This window comes from Rhineura floridana, chromosome 12, assembly GCF_030035675.1.
Source record: "Rhineura floridana isolate rRhiFlo1 chromosome 12, rRhiFlo1.hap2, whole genome shotgun sequence".
Taxonomy (NCBI): domain Eukaryota; kingdom Metazoa; phylum Chordata; class Lepidosauria; order Squamata; family Rhineuridae; genus Rhineura; species Rhineura floridana.
Genome location: NC_084491.1, coordinates 31,810,715 through 31,833,788, shown reverse-complemented (window position 1 = coordinate 31,833,788; position 23,074 = coordinate 31,810,715). Strand labels below are relative to the sequence as shown.

Below are 23,074 nucleotides of genomic sequence, written 5' to 3'. Positions count from 1 at the left end.
CCCACCCAAATGCATTGCATATATTCAAGTATGTCCTTCACTTCCCAATTCCTTTTACTTTTCTGGCCTTCTGTTCTGCCGGACAGATGTGTTATGACAACACTTACTCTAATAATTGGCTGAAGTAGATCTTAACATTTTAAACTCCTAAATAGGATTTAATAATTAGAATGAATAAAATTTCTTTTCGATAGAGCTTCAAGCTGTATTCAATTATCAATGCTTTGTTGATTAAGTGAGATATTAAAAACTCTTCACACATTTTCAGTGACCACAGTATAGCTGGCAAACGCCAGTGTTATGCTCTGAACTTCAGCTGTTGCAAATATGAGATGCAATATAGTCTGTCTTGGAGCATGCTGCAGCAGAGCCATTTACCTAAAGGCAATACAGTAGGGCCCCGCTTTATGGCGCTTCGCTAATGCGGTGGTCTCAATTAGATGCAATTAGATTAAAGCCCCACTCATACGGTGCTTGTTCCGCTTTTACAGCGGTTTTCGGGTGTCACGCGCCATTCTATTCAATGAGTTCTGCTTTTTGGCGGTTTTCGCTTTTTGGCGGGGGTCTGGAACGTAACCCGCCATATGAGTGGGGCTCTACTGCATTGGAGGACTCTGTTATCTGTACCTTTGTGAGAGGCTTTTAATAAATACTGTTAGTTTTATATTTCATGAACATGATTTACAAAACCTGTATACTGTATCCTGGTTTACACATCACAGTAAGCCAAACTGGCCTATTGGGACCACTCACATGTGTGGTCTCCTGAAGAAGAGCTTGTCAAAGCCTTGCTGCTTCCCAGAATTTTGCTCCTGTGCTGTGCTGAGCTAAACCAAGGTTTAGCCAAGGTATAACTTGTCCTCTGAACCCGGACTTGTGATTAAGGTTTCTTCTCACTAACTCTACACTTTAACTAATAATAAACCTTAGCTTAGCTCAGTGTGGCACTGGAGTAAAAAAAGACTGGGGAAGAGTAAGGCAGTTGTGAGCTCCTTTCCGGCAGTTTGGTTTACTGTGACATACAGTCAGGCCTGTTTGTGTCTGTATGATGTGTGTGTTCATCTTATACTTCATTGATTCTTGCAACAGGCCAGCAAGGTAGGGTTACTATTATTCCTGTTTTATAAATTAGACTTTCAGGCTAGAGAGAGAGATGGATAAAGCCATCAAATGTATGCAGGTGAGGTGGGATTTGAACCTAGCTCACCACATCAAAGCATGCAGTACTAAGAGACACCAATGGAAAGTACCTAAGGTAATGGTCATGCATATTGTCATGTAAACAAAAATGCATGCACATCCTCAGAGCCACAAAGGTTATTAAACCGTGCAATTTTATCAGGATGTAATCAGCTTTGTTTCTTGTGTCACAAATCCGTTAAAAAATACAACTAATCTATTTGACTTAGTAATACCCTGTAGTATTGAATTCCATAGTTTAATTAAAGAGCTTGTAATTAAAGAGTTTGGTCTTACAACTGTTTGTAAATATCAGGTACCCTCTTTGCTCTTATGCTTTGAAATTGTAAGTATAAACTATTGGGATATGATTTATTATTTGACTTTGATTCTCTAATTAATATTTAACGATTTCTATAAGAGACAATGCTTGCAAAATAGAGTAGGCAGTTTTCCTTGCTTGGCAGAGTTTACAGTGTGGGGCAGACAAGATCAGACATAGTAAAGCAGTTCAAGTAAGGGCATGGTGTGGATTGAGAAATGGGAAAGGAGAACAGAGTTGGAAGGATTCCAGAGGGAGGTGAGGCTGTGAGTTCTAATGTGCATGAGGCAGAACCAGGAAAATAGATGCATTGCAAGTGGGATACATTGACTTGAATGACGAAAGGGAAATTATTTTAAAATTTATGAGAGTTTTCAGTTTTGTAATTTTTTTCATTAATATCAATTGGTTCTTTTAATTGAAACATATTGGGTTGTACCCAATGTTAGTCCTCCTCAGAGTAGAACCATTGAAATTAAGAGATGGCTAACTTATGTCCATTCATTTCAATGGGTCTAACTTTGAGTAGAAGTTTATTGCATCTAGCCCATTGGCTCGCAATTAAAAGTGTATACTCTCCGGGATCAAAGCCTTTGGTCATGCGGCCCACAGGCCTTTTGCATTACATACTTAATTGTATTTATTTAACCATGTTTCTATTCTGCCTTTTCTCTAAGGCAGTCAAGGCATTGTACATGGTCTTCCCTCTCCCAGTTTTATGCCCACAACAACTCTGTGGGGGAGGTTTGGCTGAGAGATGGTGACTAACCCAAGGTCACCCAATGAGCTTCATAACTAAGTGGGGATTTGAACTTTATCTCCCCAGACCTAGTCTGACACTCTAACCACTGCACCATGTGGGGTGCATAAAAACAAGGGGGGTAATTGTGAAATGAATGGATTTCTGTTTGTGCTGTACACATATAAGGTTACAAAGCAAATCCTCTACAAAGTTACTAGAACTCACTGGAAGTTTGTTTTTTTAGATTATTTATATACTGCCCTTCCACAGGCTACTTTACGATAAAACAACTAAATAAGAATACATCAACATAAAAAGTCTGTTAAAAATACAACAGATCACTAAATGACAGTTACTAATAGCAGCAGCAGCAACCAGTTCTCTCCTCCTCTAAATGCCTTCTGAAAAAAAGTCACTTCCTGCACAGGATCAGACTGCAAATACTCAGAAATTTGGGAGCAAAGGTCGGATGGAATGGAATGTCTGCAATTTGGCTGACAAAATATTCATAATTTACTACAATAATGTACAACCTGTTGTGTCATATTTACAATGCTTGACCTCAGAAGTCAGGGGTTTGTATGGATGATCCAACTGTGAACTGAAGCAATGAAAGGTATGAAGAATGTAAAGAGAACTTGGTGCTGTTTTTGAAGAAAGGTGGCTTCAATCCCAAAAAAGATATTCACTTCATGCCCTGCCCTGGACTGACTGGAGCAAACCTCAAGGAGCAATCGGACTTCTGTCCTTGGTGTATTGGGCTACCATTTATTCCATATCTGGATAACTTGCCAAACTTCAACAGATCAGTTGATGGACCAATCAGGCTGCCAATTGTTGATAAATATAAGGATATGGGCACGGTAGTTCTGGGAAAACTGGAATCGGGCTCTCTCTGCAAAGGACAGCAGCTTGTGATGATGCCAAACAAGGAACGCCTCCACTTTCACCTGGGGCGCTGTTGAACAAGATCGTCTACGAATGGTTCACTCCTTGTTCCCCCAACAAAAGCAGCTAGACTGGAGAGGACTAGGTCAAGAGCCTTTTCTGTAGTGGCTCCTTCACTATGGAATGCCTTGTCAGCTGACCTCCACCAGGCATCCTCCTTGCTGTGTTTGTGACGGGCCTTGAAGACTTGGCTCTTTACCCAGGCTGGGGAGGGGACTTAGGTCATTAGTCTGCAGTTCTAGGGGTAGTTTTAATCTTTTGCTTATGTTTTTATGGATTGTATTTGTATTTTATTGTACGTCGCCAGATGGGCGACTAACAAATTTAATTAATTAATTAAATAAATAAATAGCTAGCTAGCTAGCTAGGTAGCTAGATAGATAGGACATTACTGGAAATCTGAGGAGGACTTTTCAATTAAAAGATGGTGCTACAGGATATTTCAAACAGCATTAGCTGAAGTTGGCAAGTAGTTATAGAAAGGCCTAGGAGAAATTTAGCAGCATAAATTTCAGGAAGGACACTTTCCGCCTTTTTTGTGTATGTAAACTGTTGTAAAGAAGAAATGTATCTCCTGACTTCCCACTACTATCTGGAAGGATACACTATATAATTTGATGATAATTTCTGGTTTTGTTGTGTCCTGCTAAACTAATGTGGACACAAGCACTGTTTGCAGATCTGACAAAGTTCTTTATTTCCATTTTAAAATCTCAATAAAAATAATTTTTAAAAAGCAAGAAACAGAGCCAAATGGAAATCATTCTGTCCTGAAACTAACTGTAAAAGAATGCTCTTTACCTAAAAGCACCAGTGCTTCTACCTGTAAATGGCATATAGTGCCCCCTAGCCAAGCTGTTGTGCTGAATAGTATTTCATTGTCTAGTCTAGCTGAAGAAAGTTTTCTCTTTTGTCTAGGATGCTCAGGTAATTCATTTAATATTATGTTTATTGAGTAAACAATTGTTAATAAGTACTCTTTTGTGCTCTATTTTAGTAACATATGTCATAATGCTAACTTCTAAATGCATGAGAGAACAATTTTGTCTGTACCACACCCCCTTTTCCACTTTTGGCACTCAGTTACATAAATGCATCCAGTAGAAAAATCTGCTTGTCTTACATAGTGATTTTCTTACTGGAAATACTATTGAAGGTCAGTGGGTTGCATTTGAATTCTCCAAGATGATATATTTACACTAAAACACTTTTAAGACAAGCATGTAACAAATAAGAGATGTCACCCTTGCAGCAGCTTGACTTCATAAAACAATTGCTGATAATTATTGAACTGTGCACCTAAGATGGTTGTTGTCTAAATCAGGCTAGCCAATGTGGTGCCTTTGACATATTGTTCCCATAATCACATCCCATAATTTCTGACCATTGGCCGTGCTGGCTGGGGCTGATGAGAGCAACATCCATGTTGACACATTTTTACTTTTTTGACAGTTAAAGTTAGATTGGTGACTTTAGGTGAGAGGACATTCCTAATTACACTGTTTTGCCTATGAATATATTAATGGTTAGACACATTTAGGAATTCACAGCAAGTAATTATTCATCAATACCTGTAAGCCCTTCTTTTCATTTTTTAAAAAAGTTGTGTTCATGGGAAGGGCTGTAGCTGAGTGGCAGAACATCTGTTTTGCATGCAGAAGGACCCAGGTTCAATCCCTGGCATCTCCAGATACAGCTGGGGAAGACATTGTCTGAAGCTCTGGAGAGTTGCTGCTAGTGAGTGTAGACAATACTAAACTAGATGGACCAATGGTCTGACTTGGTATAAGGCAGATTTCTATGTTCCTATGTGCCTTTTCATTTAAAATCTCAAAGTGATTCACAGTATTAATAAAATCCATTAATAACATCAATAATTAATAACAGTTAAAACATCCAGATAATCATAACACATAATTTCAGCAATTACAACAGCCAGAACCAACAAAGAAAACTCAGTATCAGCAGCTGGGAAACATCTGGAAAACAAAAAGAGTCTTTAACTGTCTGTGAAGGCATCCATTTGTTGATGCTTTCTTAATCTTCTAGGGAACTCTTTCCACAAAGTGGGCACCACAACAGAAAATGCCCCCCTCCAAACTTCAGTAGGCTGTGGTGCAGACAGAAGGAACCCACATTTTTGTGTGACATCTATGAGCTGAAATGAACCGAACTGAGCCTTGGACTCCTGTGTTCCCTGCTTCCCTCCCATAGGGCCTGGAAGAGTACTTTGGCAACCTTTATTTTCAATTCCCCCTAATATTGCTGTATTGTTGCATGTGAACCTGGGATAGTGATTTTAGCTAACTTTGATGTGTTTAAACAAGACAGTTTTAAAGGAGGTCAGCTTCTAAAACTGACAATAGTGTGTTGTAAACCTGGTCCCAATATGCTCACCAAGGACCCTTGCTCCTCCCATTTTAAAAAAAATGTTTTTTAAAAAAGCTTTGCCTGTTTGGGGTGTTGCCTACTCTTTTGACTGCATTTGATTTGCTTTGGGCTATGTAGGTGTTTTTTCCCCCTTGTGTGTGGGTTTTTTTTGGGAGGGGGGAGAACTTTGAGCATCATCAGGTTTGTTGTTTGTTTGTTTGTGAAATTGGCATTTTGTCGTGGTCATAACAGAATCTTAGATTTTCAAATGGGTTCAAAAAGGTTGGGTCCCAGGTCCAAACGGGTTGAGGTCCCCTGTATAAATTATGATACCTAGTTGTCATGGTATGACAAGCCAAGACTAGAAGAATTTAAAAATAAATACTGCCGAAGTATTTCTGTCCAGAGGAGGCAAACATGCAAGGCTGAGGTTCACTCAGATTTATTCTAGCTCATGCATCTCACTCTAGACTGTGGTATATAGTAGTGTGATGTGCGAATGTGGCCAATAGATTCAGATAACAGAAACTGGTTCAGTAAAAGGTGAATGTGTACACATCTTTTGGGTTCCAAAAGTGTAAATTAAAGACAGCAGAATACCTGAACCCGAAAAGCTGTTACATGATCACAAACAAAAGGTGGCTTCATATGTTGTGCTGTTTAAAATACATCACTCACTCTCAGGGACAGCATAACAATGATTTCCCTAAACACGGTAATGTTAAGCGAAGGATGGGTGAAATAAATCAACAGTATGTACTGAAGCAGACAAACAAACTGAAGACAGGTAAGTTTGAATGGCAAGATACGAAAATAGAATCTGATTTTCTCACTCCAAGGTGCTATATCTTTATTTTTGTACCAGGTTTCTCTCTGTAGCAAATATTTGAATAAGAATAAACCTACGGAGCAGACAGCTCTTCTTGGAATTAATTTTGACAGTTTCATGTTTTAGAAGCATAGAAAATTACAGATTCCCTGCATTATTTTTAGAAGAGACAAAATTGGAAAGGGTCTGATGACAGAATATATAGTTTGCCATAATAAGAAAATATGTTGAGGATGGAGTAATTTGAGAATCCTTAGTTGCTTGCTCTGTGTGGTAAAATATGGATGGATGTGCCAGCTGGAAAGCAGCTGCTGCTTAAATCTAGCACTTCATTCTTGGCTATTGTGCAGATTAATATAATTTTGATGTAGTGACCCACAGAAGAGGAGAGACTTTAATCTGAAGACTTTATTCTGTTTTAAATTGTGAAGATTGCGAGACTATTCATGTTATTACACAGAGGTCTCTGTGCCTTTTATTGGCACTTTGATAACTTCTCTGTCATTTTTTTAGCTGTAAACTTAAATGCTTAGTTGGTACTATTTTAAAGAGCGAAGTGCCCTGCAAACTACGTTGTATCTCTGGAGTCCCAAATTAACACCTACATGGGGGGTGGCTGTGAATTGGATGGAGGTGGGGAGAGATGGCTTGTCTAGAACAGCTACTTGCTTGTAATTCTAGGTAGAAAGCACTCTGGAACTTTGGTTATAAGTATGCAACTTAAATTATTCCTGCAATATGTTGGGAGAAGGATGGAGTTGCTTAAACATTAAATTAGGTGGGGTGTGGGAAAGTTCCTTGGAAGAAAGGTGGGATACAAATAAATAAATGTATAACCTTAAATTATTTTGGGGTATATCAGAATTTTGTTAGTTGCAGTACACATAGCGTAAAACTACCAACCCCCTTCTGGTTTCTCTGAATGTCAGCTTATATAAGATTAAGCAAGGCTGGCCTACCACAAGACAAAGGGGGCAGCGGCAACCCTCCTTAGTTCTCATCTTCTGGTGGCAATGATGCTGCTCTTGTCTGACAAACTGTTTTGTGTAGCCACCATCTCTCAACATCACAGTGCTATTGGAAAGGCCCTAAGCCAAGGGAGCAGACACAGACAGTCCCCTAAACTATCCTCCTGCCATTGTATGGTGAAGTACTCTGTCTCATTCAGTTGACAGTCTTGACAGATTGGGGGGGGGAGTTGTCCTCTGCCAAGGCAGCAAAAGATCTTGGGCGACTCTTGAGATCGCCCAGTCAATCTCATTTTATACAGGACCACAATGAGATTGCTTGGGCAATCTCTATAAAGGACTGAATTGACGAGGATGGGAACAGTTGGAATACTGTGCTGATAGGAAGCATTGTCTAAAATCTACTTCTTTGGCTGTTAACGGCTTATCACAACGTTAGAATATGCAGTGGCCATGTAAAGAGGGTTAGGAAGGGGTCTTTAAAAATGTCAGAAAACATGTCGGAATGATAAGATACAGTTTTAAAAGAACTTCTAGCACTACAATATTCTGTCCATTTGCTTGAGAGTTAATGTAGTGGGGCACCTGTTCAATGTAGTGGGGCAAACCTCTGAGTAAACATGCATAGGATGAAGCTGTACGTGCCTGAATTAACAGAATATTTAACATGGTAATATTCCTTCACTCAAATATTTATTTTCAGATTTTTCTTCATATGTTAATATTTTAATGAGATACAATAGGGCGTATTGTTGATAGAGAATATTTTCAGGGTTTGGATTATTTTTAAATATGTTTTGAAGTTGTTTTTGTTTGTATTTAGCTTTTGACTTTTTCTGTAAACATGGAATCCATGGTGATCATTCTTGTTATGTAGTGATACAAAGACAATCTGGATTGAATCACAATTATATACTGGTTTTCCTTTCATCATTTGATATGGTAGAGGGCAACCATAATAGTCTTCATAGTGGAGCACAGGAGGAAATCCATGAATTATGTTTCTTTGACATACAAAAAGTCGTTGCAGCCATTCTGTTACCAGTGCAAAATGGGACTGTATTGTACATCCAAGATCCTTGAGACTGGGAAAATAAATATAATAATGGGCCTCCTTTCAATTCTGACCTTTCTGCTTCCCTATGCTCTGGAGCTTGGAGTTTTCCACAGAGTTCTATCGGACTTGTTGCTTCAGTGATGTTTCATCTTGGACTGAGTGCTACATAAGGAGCTGCAGGCTCCACCCTTTTCTGGCTCTCAGGTACTGATCGAGGAATGGGCTTATGTGAGGCTTAGTCCTCCCAACTAAACCTACATGGCTAACTAGGCAGTTCTCTATTGGCCCTGAAATTACTGCTGGGCACGCAGTTTCCTCTACTTCTGTGGCCCAAGGGGTGATGGGGGGGGACTATCCAAGAGCTAACCAGCAACCAGGCAATCATTGCTGAGACCACTAATCTTGCGACTGCAATGCCTGAGTCCAAAGGCTTCTCAGGGTTGCTGGCAGCAACACTGTGTGGACTGGATTATAACAAAGTTATGGGTATAATGTCAGTGTAGATGTTTGGGAGGGGGGAGTTTTATGTTTTTCTCCTATCAAATAACGGATTCATTAGAGAGGAGCTAAAGCCTCTATTCTTTTTCTAATTACACTCCTAGAAGAGTTGCTGGCAATTATGCCTTTAACACATAGTGCTTATTTCATAATGATTTATGCAGAACCATTATTTAGAAGAATACTTAGATTGCTAATCTTGAAAGGAAGCAGGTTAAAAAATGATTCAGAACATGTTGTGTTTGTCTTGTGTAAGCTGTTTACCCTCAAGCATGCAGGAAGTGATTTTTCTAATGTAGGGGCTTCCATTGCTTCTAGTACAAAGATCACACACTTTATGGCCTGTGTTTCTTGTAAAGTACAGGTAGAGTTGCATGAGCATCTGTCTGTGACTGTCTCTGTGTGATATTTTGTTATGTGTACATAGAAATGATGAAATTGTACTAGAGAAATTCACTGCAGAAGTAAATGTTGAAAAGACTGGGAGTAACAATTTTAATAAATGTTCCTATTTCTAGGAATGTTTGTTTCTCCTAAAATATGAATTGCTAATAGAACTGCTTTTTACGTTGGAAGTGTGTTGCAGTTCTTTCTCTCCCCCACTCAGTTGTTGAACTGTTGAAATGGCATAGGACTGGAAATGAGCTATAACTTCCTATCTTAGTTTTGCTTGGTTCACCTGAAGCATAGGAAACTGCCTTATGCCAAGTCATGCATCCATCTAGCTCAGTGTTTCCCACACTCACTGGCAGCACCTTTCCAGTTTTCCAGACTGAAAATTCCCAGCTCTACTTGAAGATGCCAAGGAATGAACCTGGGATCTTCTGCATGCAAAAGCAGATGCTCTACCACTGAGCTATGGTCCTTCCACCTGCAAAGGTAGCATGCCACTGTAATAAACCTGAGGTACTAATATACATTTATATATTTAAAAATGTGACTTTATAGTTAGTTGTTGAAGGCTCCCGAAAAGAGCCAAGCAGGTAGATGATTGGACCAGGGAGACAAGGGTTCAAATCCTAGCTCAGACATAAGTCTGAGCAACACAGAGTGTTGGTCCCATTACTGTGTTTCAGCCTAACCTCTGTCATAGGATTCTTAGGATAAAATAAGGAGAACCATGTGTGCCACCTTGAACTACTTGGAGGAAAGGTGGGATATAAAGATAATAAATAAAATACAATGGCTAATAATGTTGACTGAACTGAACCTAGTAGCATGATTGTAAAGGAAGAAGAAAGTAGCGGTATTATTAACATATTGATGGGAGAAACAAGATATAAGATCCTAAAAAGCAAAATTTATCTTAATGCTTAAAACGCTTTAGCTCTTTGGTTCACTTTAATAATGACCTTGCGTTAGTGTACATGCTTGTGAAATATAGTTTTGACAAAATGATGAACAGCAGCCTGATGCCATTATAGTTGACTGTTTTGGTGGTTCCTGAATTTATAATAAATCTAGAAAATAGTCATTATGTACTGGTGAGACAGGGATAAATTTATATTCATGTAGTATACATGAGAAGTATTCTACTAGAGTAAACTTATAGGTGAAGTTTTAAAGTAAGTAATAGAAAATCTTTTTACAGGCACTTACTGTCAGAAGCCCTCTGGATATGGCAGGATATGCTTTTAAATAAAATATTTAAAAATAATTTGAGTGAAAGGCTAAGTAACTAAGTTCACCAAGGCAGCAGGAGATATTTAACATTTTTGTTTAAAGATGTTGAATCATGGCGTTTCTGTGAAATTCTGAAGGATTTGTCACTGAATTTTTGCTTCAGTAGTCTGTTGATTAAATATCTAATTAACACGATATACCCCTGGTTATTAATTAAATCACTGTTCTTTATTGTCTGTGGCTTTAGGAGCTGTAATAGATAATTCAGTACTTTTAAAAAGTGTTTGTATGCTGGCAATTCACTTCTCACTGCTGACTGCTCTAGACATGTAGAGTTTCAGACATTTGCCCTGCAGCCAGATAGCTGTGCAGATGGACCCTTCTTCTGTAGCAAATAATACGTGTTAATGCTGTTTCTGGGAAATTATACTCTGTGAAAGCTGTTCCTTGAACCACCTCTATTCTAGATTATGTTCATAATCCAGTATGGCTCGTTCTTTTTCTTGTCAAGTGTGTTTTCTAGTTCAGATTTTTTCTTCATCTGTATGTAGATTTAGTGGTTGTGAAATTATTAGAATTGCCTTTTGCTGTTTTAGAAACTAGCTTAGCAGCCTGCTGTCTTTCAGTACATTTATAGGGATGCTGGCAGTTACCATTTGTCTCATAGGCCTATCATGCCCATAGGCAGTCAAGGCAAGTGGGTAAGTAAAAATTGCCTGTTGCCAACCAAATAGGGAAGATGTTGTAAACTGGAAAATAGTTGGTTTTGTTCTTTCAGGCTATTAGCTATGCCACAATTGACTAAGGCTGCAACCCAATACACATTTACCTGGGAATAAGTGCCATTGAACCCAGTGGAGCTTACTTCTGAGTAGATATGTATTGGTTTGCACTGTAAATGTATCAGAGGTAGGCTAGTATAATTTTTGTGGACCAGCAACTTTTTGTGGATTGGCTTCAAATGGTTTTTAAGAGGGGAACAATTTGTCCCATTTGTTCCCCGGGAGATGAATAAGTGTGAATTATGAACTAGGCCTTCCTTGGTTCAAATTTTTAATGTGTCCATGAGAAATAGATCTCTTATGAAAAGGCAACAGGAATTATTTACTCATTTATATTTACATAACTTCATCAATTGTAAGTTATTCATTTTACCGGGCATATTGTTCCTGTTGATTTATCAATTTTTTCTGATGCAATTAAGAAATGAATCCTGAGCTTGAACCAAATTGGTTCTGCCTGTTTTCCTTGGTTTCTCTTAGCTAATGAAGACTGCCTCAGCTTGCTTTCAACAGTGCCTCATTTCTTGTGTATGGCTAATAGCAGGGGCACTTCATTATTCTACTTTCCTTCATTAGCACCAACATAAATGACGTTAGTCATTGTTCTTCTAGCACTTTTTAATGGGTTCTGAGACGGATTTTTTCCCAAAACTTAAAACATGGCTAACCACGACAGCTCCATTCTATGTCGTGTACTAGCCTTTCAGGTGAAATTATTTAAGTACCCATGGACCATTTTAGATCCTAGCCTTTAAAAAATATATATCCTGAATTGAATCTGTAATACACAGTACCAAGTCTTTGAAGTTCTTCTTATTCTTGCTGATGAAAACATTGTTATTCACAGCATAACTCAGAATAATTAAAAGGGTCATATTGAAATATTTCTTCCTCTAACACAAGGCAGTGTGGACTGGAGAGAAATATTAACATAACTGGCATCTTGATCTGAAATAGTTGTGTTAATATATCTGCCAGCAATGCTGGCATAATGTCATGCCTTCAGACATTGCTCTGATCATTGTACCCACAACTTCAGGGTGATTTTCACACATGTCATTAGAGACATGGCTTCTCTTGCACAATTTGCGCCATAGACGGCATTAATAAAGGAAATAAAGGAGAAGGGCCATTAAAAACAGCCCCACAGCTCTGTACAACTTGTGGCCAAGGCAGATTTTCTATTCCCATTACAAACTAATGTAAACTGAATTGAGATAGGCCTAGTGGAGAAGCGCCCTTACAGTTATTTGTTATAACTTACCTTTCTGTGCAAACCCATGCTTTGTGTGATTTTCTCATTGTCTCTGTTAAATTGTAAGCGCCTAGGGAGCAGAATCCATTTTTTCCCTATGACACTCTGTAATGTAAAATAATATTATATGACTAAGTACAGATTTGCTCACTTTGAATTTATTTAATCAAAATAATAGTTTTGTGATCTATACTTCCTTTTCACTGTCATTTGTTTGGGTCTCAGTGTAACTTTATTTTATTATTTATTAACCACCAGAAGATTTTTTTTTAAAGATGTTTTTAAAGCTTTTAAAAAAATGTTTTTAAAGTTGTTTTCTTTTGGTGTATTTTAAGGTCTGTTTTTATGACGTTTTTATGTGTTTTTAGCCCTTTTGTTTGCCGCCCTGGGCTCCTGCTGGGAGGAAGGGCAGGATATAAATCAAATAATAAATAAATAATACATAAGATGATTTGTGTAATGGTCCCCTGCACACATACACAAACACTGCTGCTATTTCCCATGCTGTTTCAAAGGATCCCCCAAACCTCTGGAGATATGAGTGGGCTGCAAAAGGAAAGAGGAGTTGATGAAAATAGCCTCCATCTCCTACTTTCAGAAACCTTTGCTTGATCAAATAATCTTCCATTAGAAGAGGGACACAATTGAACTTGTGGGTGTGGAAATCATAATTGGTTTTGTCTTGCTGCTCTGTTGGGATCTAAGTTACTACACTTTCCCCATTCACAAAGTTTGTTTTTTTGGAAGGGGAAAACAGTTTAAAAATGAGTTGCTGCTCTTAGGAGAAGTGTTTACTAGTGTGAGCCTAGAGAGGTCAGTTACAAACAGGCTTACAAAATTAAAATAAAAAGTAGGACCAGGTTTGCAGGATGATAGGATATTGGGTATGAAGGTGAATAGTAGAATGTTCAAAATGATCAAAACTTTGCTCATAATCTGGAATTTATCTAATGCCTATACCCTTTCACTCTAGGATGATGAAGTCCTCGTTGCATGCAGAAGAGGATGATTTTGTGCCAGAACTTCAGAGAAGCATTCATCCCCGCGAAAGACCAGATTGGGAAGAGACTCTCAGTGCAATGGTAAAGCATCACTGCGTTATATGCCTGTAGTCCATAAAATGCTGTTGTCTGGTATTTTATAGAGTGTGTTACTGCCTCCCCCATTGCATTCATCACTTTAGAGACGTGAGTATTGTGAAAAGCATTCCATCTTTTGAATACATATCAGTAAGAGGAGGAGGAAATGACGATGATGCCTGGTGATCCTGTCCCATTAATACATGGCCTGGAGCATGGCTAGCGATCATTTAAATGTTCCATAATGTTGCAGTGATTTTCAGTTTGCATTAACCTCTCTTTCAGCTAGGATCCATAATGTGTGAATAAAGACTTAGGGTCCAAGAAGGGACATGGGGTGGAAAAGACGTTTACAAGATATAGTGCAAAAAATGTAATTAGGAACAGTGAGCCTCAGAAATGAGCAGGGAACTTGAGGCAAAAACACTTTTCAATGGTAAGCGCTTTCGTGGTTCCTGGAGCAGGGAGAAAACTGCTGCCAAATACCCAAACCTTTGGGCAGCTTTTTACCCATTTCTGCTGGCATTTCCAAGTTCATACATAGTTGACGCTGGATTCAGCCACGCTAGTGCTCTTTTGAACAAACAGATAAACAGGCCGAGCATCTAAGAATGTAGTGACTTAAGAGTCAAACTCACAAACCTACAACTCAATATTCATATACTTGTTAAAGCCCATCAGGGCCATCTATCTCATTGGAGACGATAAAAAAGGATGGTTATATTATTTTCACTTGCTTTTGTTCCTTAATTTTACATGTTGTAATTCCTAGTAACGATTATTGATTTTTAATAAATGTTGATTCTATATTGATATTTCTTGCCTTTATTTCATTTACAATCCTAAGAATATGGATAGGTGTTGTTAACAGCTTTATGAGCTCAAGGGATCAATGAACTAAGAAATTTGGGAAACCCTGATTCAGATTTTAAAATATCATTGTCTTGTCATGTTTTATTGGATGAGTTTCAGTTGGTTCAGCTCGAGGACGTGGACAAGGTGCTTGGACAGGTGCGTGCAACCACTTCGGTACTAGATCCTTGCCCCTCTTGGCTTATAAAAACTAGCAGAGATGGAACAGCTGGTTGGGCCAGGGAAGTGATAAATGCCTCTTTACGAGAGGGAGTGGTCCCTGGCCGTCTGAAAGAGGCGGCAGTGAGACCACTTCTGAAAAAACCTTCCTTGGACCCAGAAAATTTCAACAGCTACAGACCAGTAGCGAACGTTCCATTCCTGGGCAAGATCTTGGAACAAGTGGTTGCTGGCCAGCTCCAGGCGCTGTTGGATGAAACTGATTATCTAGACCCATTTCAATCGGGTTTTAGGCCCGGTTTTGGCACTGAGACAGCCTTGGTCGCCCTGTATGATGACCTATGTCGGGAGAGCGACGGAGGGAGTGTAACTCTGTTGATTCTCCTTGATCTCTCGGCGGCTTTTGATACCATCGACCATGGTATCCTTCTGGAGAGGCTCGCGGAGTTGGGAGTTGGTGGTACTGCTTGGCAGTGGTTCCGCTCCTACTTGGCGGGTTGTCTCCAGAAGGTAGTGCTTGGGGAACACTGCTCGACACCGTGGGTTCTCCAACGTGGAGTCCCACAGGGGTCAGTTCTGTCTCTCATGCTTTTTAACATCTACATGAAGCCGTTGGGTGCGGTCATCAGGAGTTTTGGAGTGCGTTGTCATCAGTACGCTGATTACACGCAACTCTACTTCTCCTTTTCATCTTCTTCAGGTGAGGCTGTCAATGTGCTGAACCGTTGCCTAGCCGCGATAATGGACTGGATGAGAGCTAACAAACTGAGGCTCAATCCAGACAAGACTGAGATGCTGTTGGTGCGTGGTTTCTCTGATCAGGTGGTGGATATACACCCTGTCCTGGACGGGGTTACACTCCCCCTAAAGGAGCGGGTTCGTAGTCTGGGAGTCTTTTTAGATCCTTCCCTGTCACTGGAGGCTCAAGTAGCCTCGGTGGCACGGAATGCATTCTACCAACTTCGGTTGGTAGCCCAACTACGTCCCTACCTGAGCAGGGAGGACCTCACATCAGTGGTACATGCTCTGGTAACCTCGCGATTGGATTACTGCAATGCGCTCTACGTAGGGCTGCCTCTGAAGACAGTCCGGAAGCTACAGCTTGTGCAAAACTCGGCGGCCAGACTGATAACGTGGACCAAGTGGTCCGAACACATAACACCTGTTCTGGCCCGCTTGCACTGGCTTCCAATATGCTTCCGGGCCAGATTCAAAGTGCTGGTTTTAACCTATAAAGCCTTATACGGTGCGGGACCACAATACCTGCTGGAACACCTCTCCCGATATGAACCTGCCCATACACTACGTTCTACATCGAAGGGCCTCCTCCGAGTTCTGACTCATAGAGAAGCTCGGAGGGTGATAACTAGAACTAGGGCCTTCTCAGTGGTGGCCCCCGAACTGTGGAACAGTCTCCCTGATGAGGTGTGCTTGGCGCTGACATTACTGTCTTTCCGGCGCCAAGTCAAAACCTTCCTCTTTTCTAAGGCATTTTAATCTAACTTAATTTAGTTTTAATATGTGTTGTAATTGCTTTTAGTTTTCTTATTCTTTTACATTGTTGTTGTATTTTACTATGGAATTTTTGTATATTTTTGCACTTTGTTGTACACCGCCCAGAGAGCTATGCTAGTCGGGCGGTATAAAAATCTAATAAATAAATAAATAAAATTGGCAGTTGACAATGTTGTGGGTCAAAAAAGGTAACATTCTCATTGCTAGTGCATACAAAGTAAACCTGCTGTATAAGAAGCAGCAGATGAGAGATCAACTAATACAACATATAGGTTTTTTAGTTGATTTCAAGTGTACTTTTGAATAAGATAATTGTGTAATGTCCCCTGCAAAAGCCAGTCACAATTGACAACAGGACCTGGTTCTCTTCCATCTATTGTTCTAACTTAGACCCATTGGTCTAACTTACCTAAAAACATGCCGAGCATTTTTTTTTTCCGGGGGGGGGGGGATTAGGAAGACTTACTTGTGGTAGCTTTGGGAGTCACCCAGATGACTTTGGATTTTACTGTCCCAATAACATAATAAAATGTTTCTTTATTTGGAATGTGTGATACTCATTCTCTAGGCTAGTGGCAGCAGATTTTTAATGTGTTGGAATTGGAACCTTTGAGCTCCTGCAGAAAAGCATCAAGCTTCAGTTCTGGTTAAGGAAAAGATGAGGTTCTTATCTAAATAACCAATTAGTTGGAAAGATATTAAATAAAGTGTAGATGGAAAAGGAACCCAAGCAGTACTAATGTCTTAATCAGTAAGTAGGTTAATTCCCTTTTTACATTACTTGCTGCGCGTTGGAGAAATAGATTTCAGTACAGCTATTGTTATCTTTGTTAATGTATGCTACAGAGGGATGTTTCATGAGGGCTTTTTGCAATAACAAATGTGTTCTTACAGTGTTAAAGTTTCCAAGATTATTACATATTCTGTTGTCTGTTAATTTGAATTAAGACAGGTGCTCCTGGTATTTCTGCCAAGATCAAGCACAATTAAATCAAAAGGCATGAGCTAAACAAATCTGGGATAGGTCTTGATGAGAGGCACAAGACTGAGGAAGTCTTTAACACCACATAAAAAGTACAGCTTGTATGATTAGTTTGGCATGCTATTCCCACTGTCGTCATTCCTATAAGAGAGTGTCCTCCACTGCCAACATCAAACAGAAGTTTCTAGCAAGAAAAACTTCCATTTTTTCATCTTGTTTAAGATACCTTTTCCCTTACTTCTTTTGCTGGTTCATGGATAAAAATTATCTTATCTACAGTTAAATACTATTTCTCCGTTGGAATATGCAATTGGGTCACAATATTCTGCTTCATTTCTGAACTACCCTCCATTTTTACATTATGGTATCTGTAGCAATGGATAGGAGGAGTTATTCATAACGAGACTTTTCATTAAGAGAAGTAAGATTGTTCCTTGTATATGGAGGACAGTATGTACTATTCATGACTCTTCTACATCTTTTAAAACATGAATTAATCACAGAAAGGAAGAAGTCCTTTTATTTTGAAGAACCCAGGATGGTCCACTGGTGAAAAGTCCAGAAATAGGAAAACATATTATTCTAATATGTTCCAATTCAGTTCGCTGTATTTACTTTAGTGAGACTACTTATTTTCATACCCATGCCTGTTATCTTCTGGTGCACAACACAGCAGTACATAAATAAAAAAATAATCTACAGCTAGCCTGTAGTCATTTGAAGTAATGCAAAATATAATGCAGGCTGCCGAGAGAACTTGGCTGGATGAGAGGTGTACAAAGGTAATTCATAGTAATAATAAACAACAATGATTATTATTACTGTTACTACTGTAACTACTACTAATCAGCAATTATGAATAAATAAATAAGCAAGCAAGTAATTACTCCGTTTAAGAACAACCGTGCTGTTGGCATCCTGGCAGTAGGACAGGATGGGCTGAATACTGTAATATGAAAGGTATTATGCAGCAATTTTATGGTTCATATGTTTCCCCTAAGGTACTGATTCAGTGCCAGGGTGCTGAGGCAGGCATGATCTTGATACATGTTTGTAACACATTAGTGCCATATGGAATGAAGAGTCTTGGTCCTGCGAGGCTCTAATTTTCAGAATGTGGAGTTTTGGGGAGTTCACATCTAAGCTCTTGAATACACAAAGTCCCTCACAAATAAATTTACTGTCTGCAATTCTTTTAATTTACCTCATTCACAACTACATAGAAACACGCTGTTTTAGTGGTTAGTGAGAACTCTGTGTTTCTCTCGCTTTCTCAGAGAGAATGAGAAGGCTGATCCTTTAGGATTGTATATACTAAATGGGTCAGTGACTAGTTTAGAAAGGCACAGTAACGGGGTGAGGTGGGGAGAGATAGTTGACATAATGGAAGAGTAAGGTGTACTGCGTGGGAGAAACAGGGTTGCATCAGCAGAGCATGTGTGTTCATTTGTGGTAGGTTATGGTGCTGTAGAATTTGCATGAAGGTGTTCTAGCCATCTTTTTTCCATATGAGGCCGGCCATCACTGCGGGTATTGGTTCCACCTATCGTGCAAAGGCAAAAATGTTTTTTGAAGTCAAGACTAGGGGCGTCAAGCCCCTTCCACTCCCCAGTTCATTCTTGCCTTTGTACGAACAAGATTGATATACAGATAGCGTAGTTTTAGCTAAGTCTCTGTGTGTTTTGTTGCTGTATTTGTCTGACAGGGTGTGGAGGTTGGCTGTGTGTGTGTCTCCCACGTTCCTTCCTTCCCTCTGTCTCGTGTTTAACACTGTCTTTTTCGTATTTCTGGCGAATCCAATTTAATTTTCCCAGGTTCTAGCCCAAAGACCCTGTTAAAGACCGCGGCTGCGGTTCTTTTGTTTTTCTCAGGCGGGAGCTTGCGGCTGCAGCTCCCCGCGCTCTCCCTTGTCCGGGTCAATTTCATTTACCCAGGTTTTTGCCCACGGCTCTGCTAGAGACCGCGTCTGCGATTCTTTCGTTCTCCCCAGGCGGGAGCTTGTGGCGGCAGCTCCCTGCCTGTCTCAAAGGAGCCAGCCCTTGCGGCGCTCTTTGTTTTAGTGCCTGGCCGTCTGGGTTGCCGCCTGCCTCGTACGGCCGCGGCTTTTCTCATTGCGGTTCCTTTTCAGCCGGGAGACTGCAGCTGCAGATCTCCTTTCTCCTGAACTGCTCTGACTACTGACTTGCCGTTGCAGCTTAAAGCGCGCCGCGACGGTCTCTCTGTCAGCGGCTTTGGCTTGTTTTCCTACTCTCTCTCAGCTGCTACGGTCCTTCCCCGGCCGTTCTGCCTCCCCTCCTGAGTCTCACCTGCCTGGCTTTTACAGCCGCGATTCTCTCCCTCGCAGCTGTAGCACGCTTTGGCGGCCGTTACTGGCAGTCCATTTTTGCTGCCCCTCAGTGCCCGCCGTTGCTCCTTCTCCGTAGCCACCATTTTTGATTGCATTGTTTTCCCGCTCTTTTTTGCGGGCGCCATTTTGTCTGTCTCCCTTTCCCATCTATATTGAATAAAGGGGGCTTAGCTGACAAGGGCTCCCTGTACGTACGTGTAAGATAGGACTCCTTAGCTCTTTGGACTCCTCTATCACACGACTACTGCTGCGGCTTCTGACAACTAGCTGACAGCTAGCACCTGTACTTCGGTGGCTGCCTCATTATCGCTGTGACTGTGCTTTAGAGTTTTGAACCTTGCTGGCTCTGGCGCTAGGTGCACAACTTGTTGACCTGTACATTCTGCCCCATCTGTGGCCGTGTGCTAAGACTGTGATGCTGTGCACAAGCTGTTGAATCGTACATTCTGTCCCCTCTGTGGCCGTGTACCAAGCCTGAAGTCTATACTGTACATTCTGCCCCCTCTGTGGCCGTGTACCAAGCCTGAAGTCTATACTGTACATTCTGCCCCCTCTGTGGCCGTGTACCAAGCCTGAAATCTAGTCTGCATTATATTGACGCTGATCCCATAGTGCATTCTGCCCCCTCTGTGGCCGTGTACTTAGCCATCTGCCAGTGCATTCTGACCCCCTCTGTGGTCGTGTACTGTGCCTGTTTGGGTCTCTACATTCTGCCCCCGCTGTGGCCGTGTACTGCACCCATAGTGAATATAAGATGGCGGAACAGCCAGACATGTCTCAGACAGCCAAGCCACAACCATCTAAGGCAACTAAGACTAAGCATGCCAAAGCACTGGCTAAGACTAAACATCTTTCCAGCCACAGCAAACCCAAGCGTCCACGCTATGCCTCTGGGCCGACCCCCACCACAGCAGCTCAGGAACAGCTAACGGATATATTTCATTCCCCCACTGCTTCCTCTGACGAGGAGGACTTTGCTGGTTTTCCTACTCAGCTAACACTTAGCCAGCCTCCTTCCATGTTGCCGCCCAGGGCTTATCCTCCGGCTCAACCCACGGAGCCACCTACTCAGGCACAAACATCGGCTTAAACGGGACTGCAGCTGTCCCATGATTTTCTCTCACAACTTCAGGGCATGCTGTCATATTTCACTCAAATGCAGTCCCCACCACAAGTTCCCGCCATACCTCAACGCACTATGGACCAACGTGTGTGTCACGAGGCAAACCCTTCCTGCTCCCCAAATCCCTTTGACGTAGCTAGAGGCAGATGTATCGATGAAGCCTCATATGGGGAGGAGTCAACCTTTGCTGATCACCCTGAAGGAGACGACTGGAGTGACTATTCGGAACATGAGGAGGATACATCGTATCGCTTGTTTAATGCCTCCGATTATCAGCCTCTAGCGCGCAGGGTAGTTAACGTCCTTGGTCTCCAAGCTGCGCCTCCAACAACTACCGCTCCAGCTATTAAAGGGGCCAGGGTTCTCAAATCCCCTGCACCAACTGAGCACTACATCCCGGTGCCGGATCCCATTGCCAAACTGGCCACCGAAGAATGGTCTCATCCATTCCAAATGCGCTGCTTCAAGAACCTGTCTGACAAACTTTACTCCCTAGCTCCTGACTTTGCCACCAAGCTAGCCGTCCCCGGCATAGACGAACCGATCGCTAGCCTAGTTTCACGATCTCTTTTGCCTAGGGAAGGAGAATCCCAACTAAAGGATGCTACTGAGCAAAGATTGGATTTCGCTCTCCGCAAAAATCATGAGGCCACTGCTTTCTCCATGCGTGCCTCCGCATCAGCTTCCGTCTTCTCCAGAGCAGCAATGATGTGGCTGGATGATCTTCTAGAGGACCCTAACCCTGATCCTGTCTCTCTCAGAAGGTCACTGATAAAGTTGCGCAAGACAGCGGCGTTTGTAGCTGATGCCACTTTGGATGCTACTCAACTGGGGGCACGAGCCATGACGGCTCAGATAGTTGCTCGACGGACCCTCTGGCTTCGCCACTGGCAAGCTGACTCTACAGCCAGAGTGAATCTTTCTAGGGCTCCTTACTCCGGATCTTTACTTTTCGGCGAGGAAGCTCTAAAGGCAGTGCTGGTTGATCCTAAAGATGCTCACAAACCGGTTTTGGCCACTGTCAAGCACGTCGATCATAGACCTTTTAGGCAATTTCCCTCCTTTCGCACTAACCAGCCCTTTCGAGGAACGCGGCCAGGAGGCCGAGGCCGCGATTTCCAATCCTATGACTCCAACGCCTTCAGGGGAACCTGGAACCGACATATCCAGGGCAGAGGTCAGTACCAAGGGCGCAGAGGTACTTCATCGTCCTCATATAGGGGAGGGTCTCACCAGCGCAAACAGTACTAATGCACTTCCTGTTGGTGGCAGACTACTTATGTTTGGAGACCAGTGGCTGCGTCTGACTAAGGTCGCCTGGATCAGGGACCTTTTTTGTTCTGGCTATGCAATAGAGTTTTGGGCGACCCCACCAGACAAATTCCATCCATCCCCTTGTCCCAGGGCACTGGCCAGGCACAGCATCATGCAGACAGCTATACATCACCTCTTGGACATAGCGGCGATAGAGCCAGTCCCAACAACAGAGAGGTCGGAAGGGGTGTACTCCCTCCTATTTGCTGTGCCCAAACGAGATTTGTCATGGAGGGCGGTATTGGACGTCAAGTTCGTCAACTGTTTTGTAACATACCGCAGGTTCAAAATGGAATCCCTCCACTCCATTACTGAAAGCCTGCAAGAAGGAGACTTCCTGGTTTCTATCAACCTAAAGGAAGCGTATCTCCATGTCCCCATTTGCATAGCCCACAGAAAATTCCTTCAGTTTGCTTTTGGCCCCCAGCACTTTCAATATAGAGTGATGCCTTTCGGCCTCTCCTCTGCTCCACGAGTTTTTATCAAAGTACTCCTCACCTTAGTGGCTTACCTCCGGATTCAAGGGTTCCATCTCTACCCATATCTGGACGATATTTTAATACGGGCGAGCTCTGAGGAGCTGGCTCATCGTCACTTAACGCTCACCCTCAATGTTTTGCAGGCCTACGGCTGGCTTGTCAACTTTGACAAAAGCCATCTTCAACCGGCCCAATACCTACTTCATCTAGGGGCAATGTTGGACACCCTGCAGGCGATGGTGTTTCTGTCTCCAGATCGCATAACTGCCATCACAAACATCGTGAGGTCCTTGATGCAACAAACAACAGCAGACGTCATGCTTCTAGCCAGGGCGCTCGGAATGTTCATCTCTACCATCCATATTGTGCCATGGGCTCGAGCCCACTCTCGCCACCTTCAGTGGGCTTTGTTGCCTTTTCAACAGGACATTGCCAACTCCAATCATCGCACAGTTCATCTGAGCCCCGCGCTGCGCCTTTCATTCCGCTGGTGGACGAGGGTCCAACATCTCTCCAGGGGCACTCCGTTCAGAGAACCACGCAGGATTGTTGTCACCACGGATGCCAGTCTCATGGGCTGGGGAGCACACTGCAACTCCCAGTTCGTTCAGGGGGTCTGGTCCACAGCAG

General features: G+C 41.8%; 1 protein-coding gene across 6 annotated transcripts in view; it reads left to right on the top strand.

Annotated features, from left to right (window-relative positions):
• The window catches only part of ARHGAP32 (Rho GTPase activating protein 32), a 233,127-nt gene that overhangs the window by 65,792 nt on the left and 144,261 nt on the right, over positions 1-23,074 (top strand). For all 6 annotated transcript variants that reach the window (XM_061592443.1, XM_061592442.1, XM_061592441.1 and 3 more), the window contains exon 2: positions 13,547-13,655. In XM_061592443.1, coding sequence (XP_061448427.1) covers positions 13,548-13,655 — 108 coding nt within the window. In that variant the 5' untranslated portion in view covers position 13,547. The remainder of the gene's footprint in view (positions 1-13,546; positions 13,656-23,074) is intronic.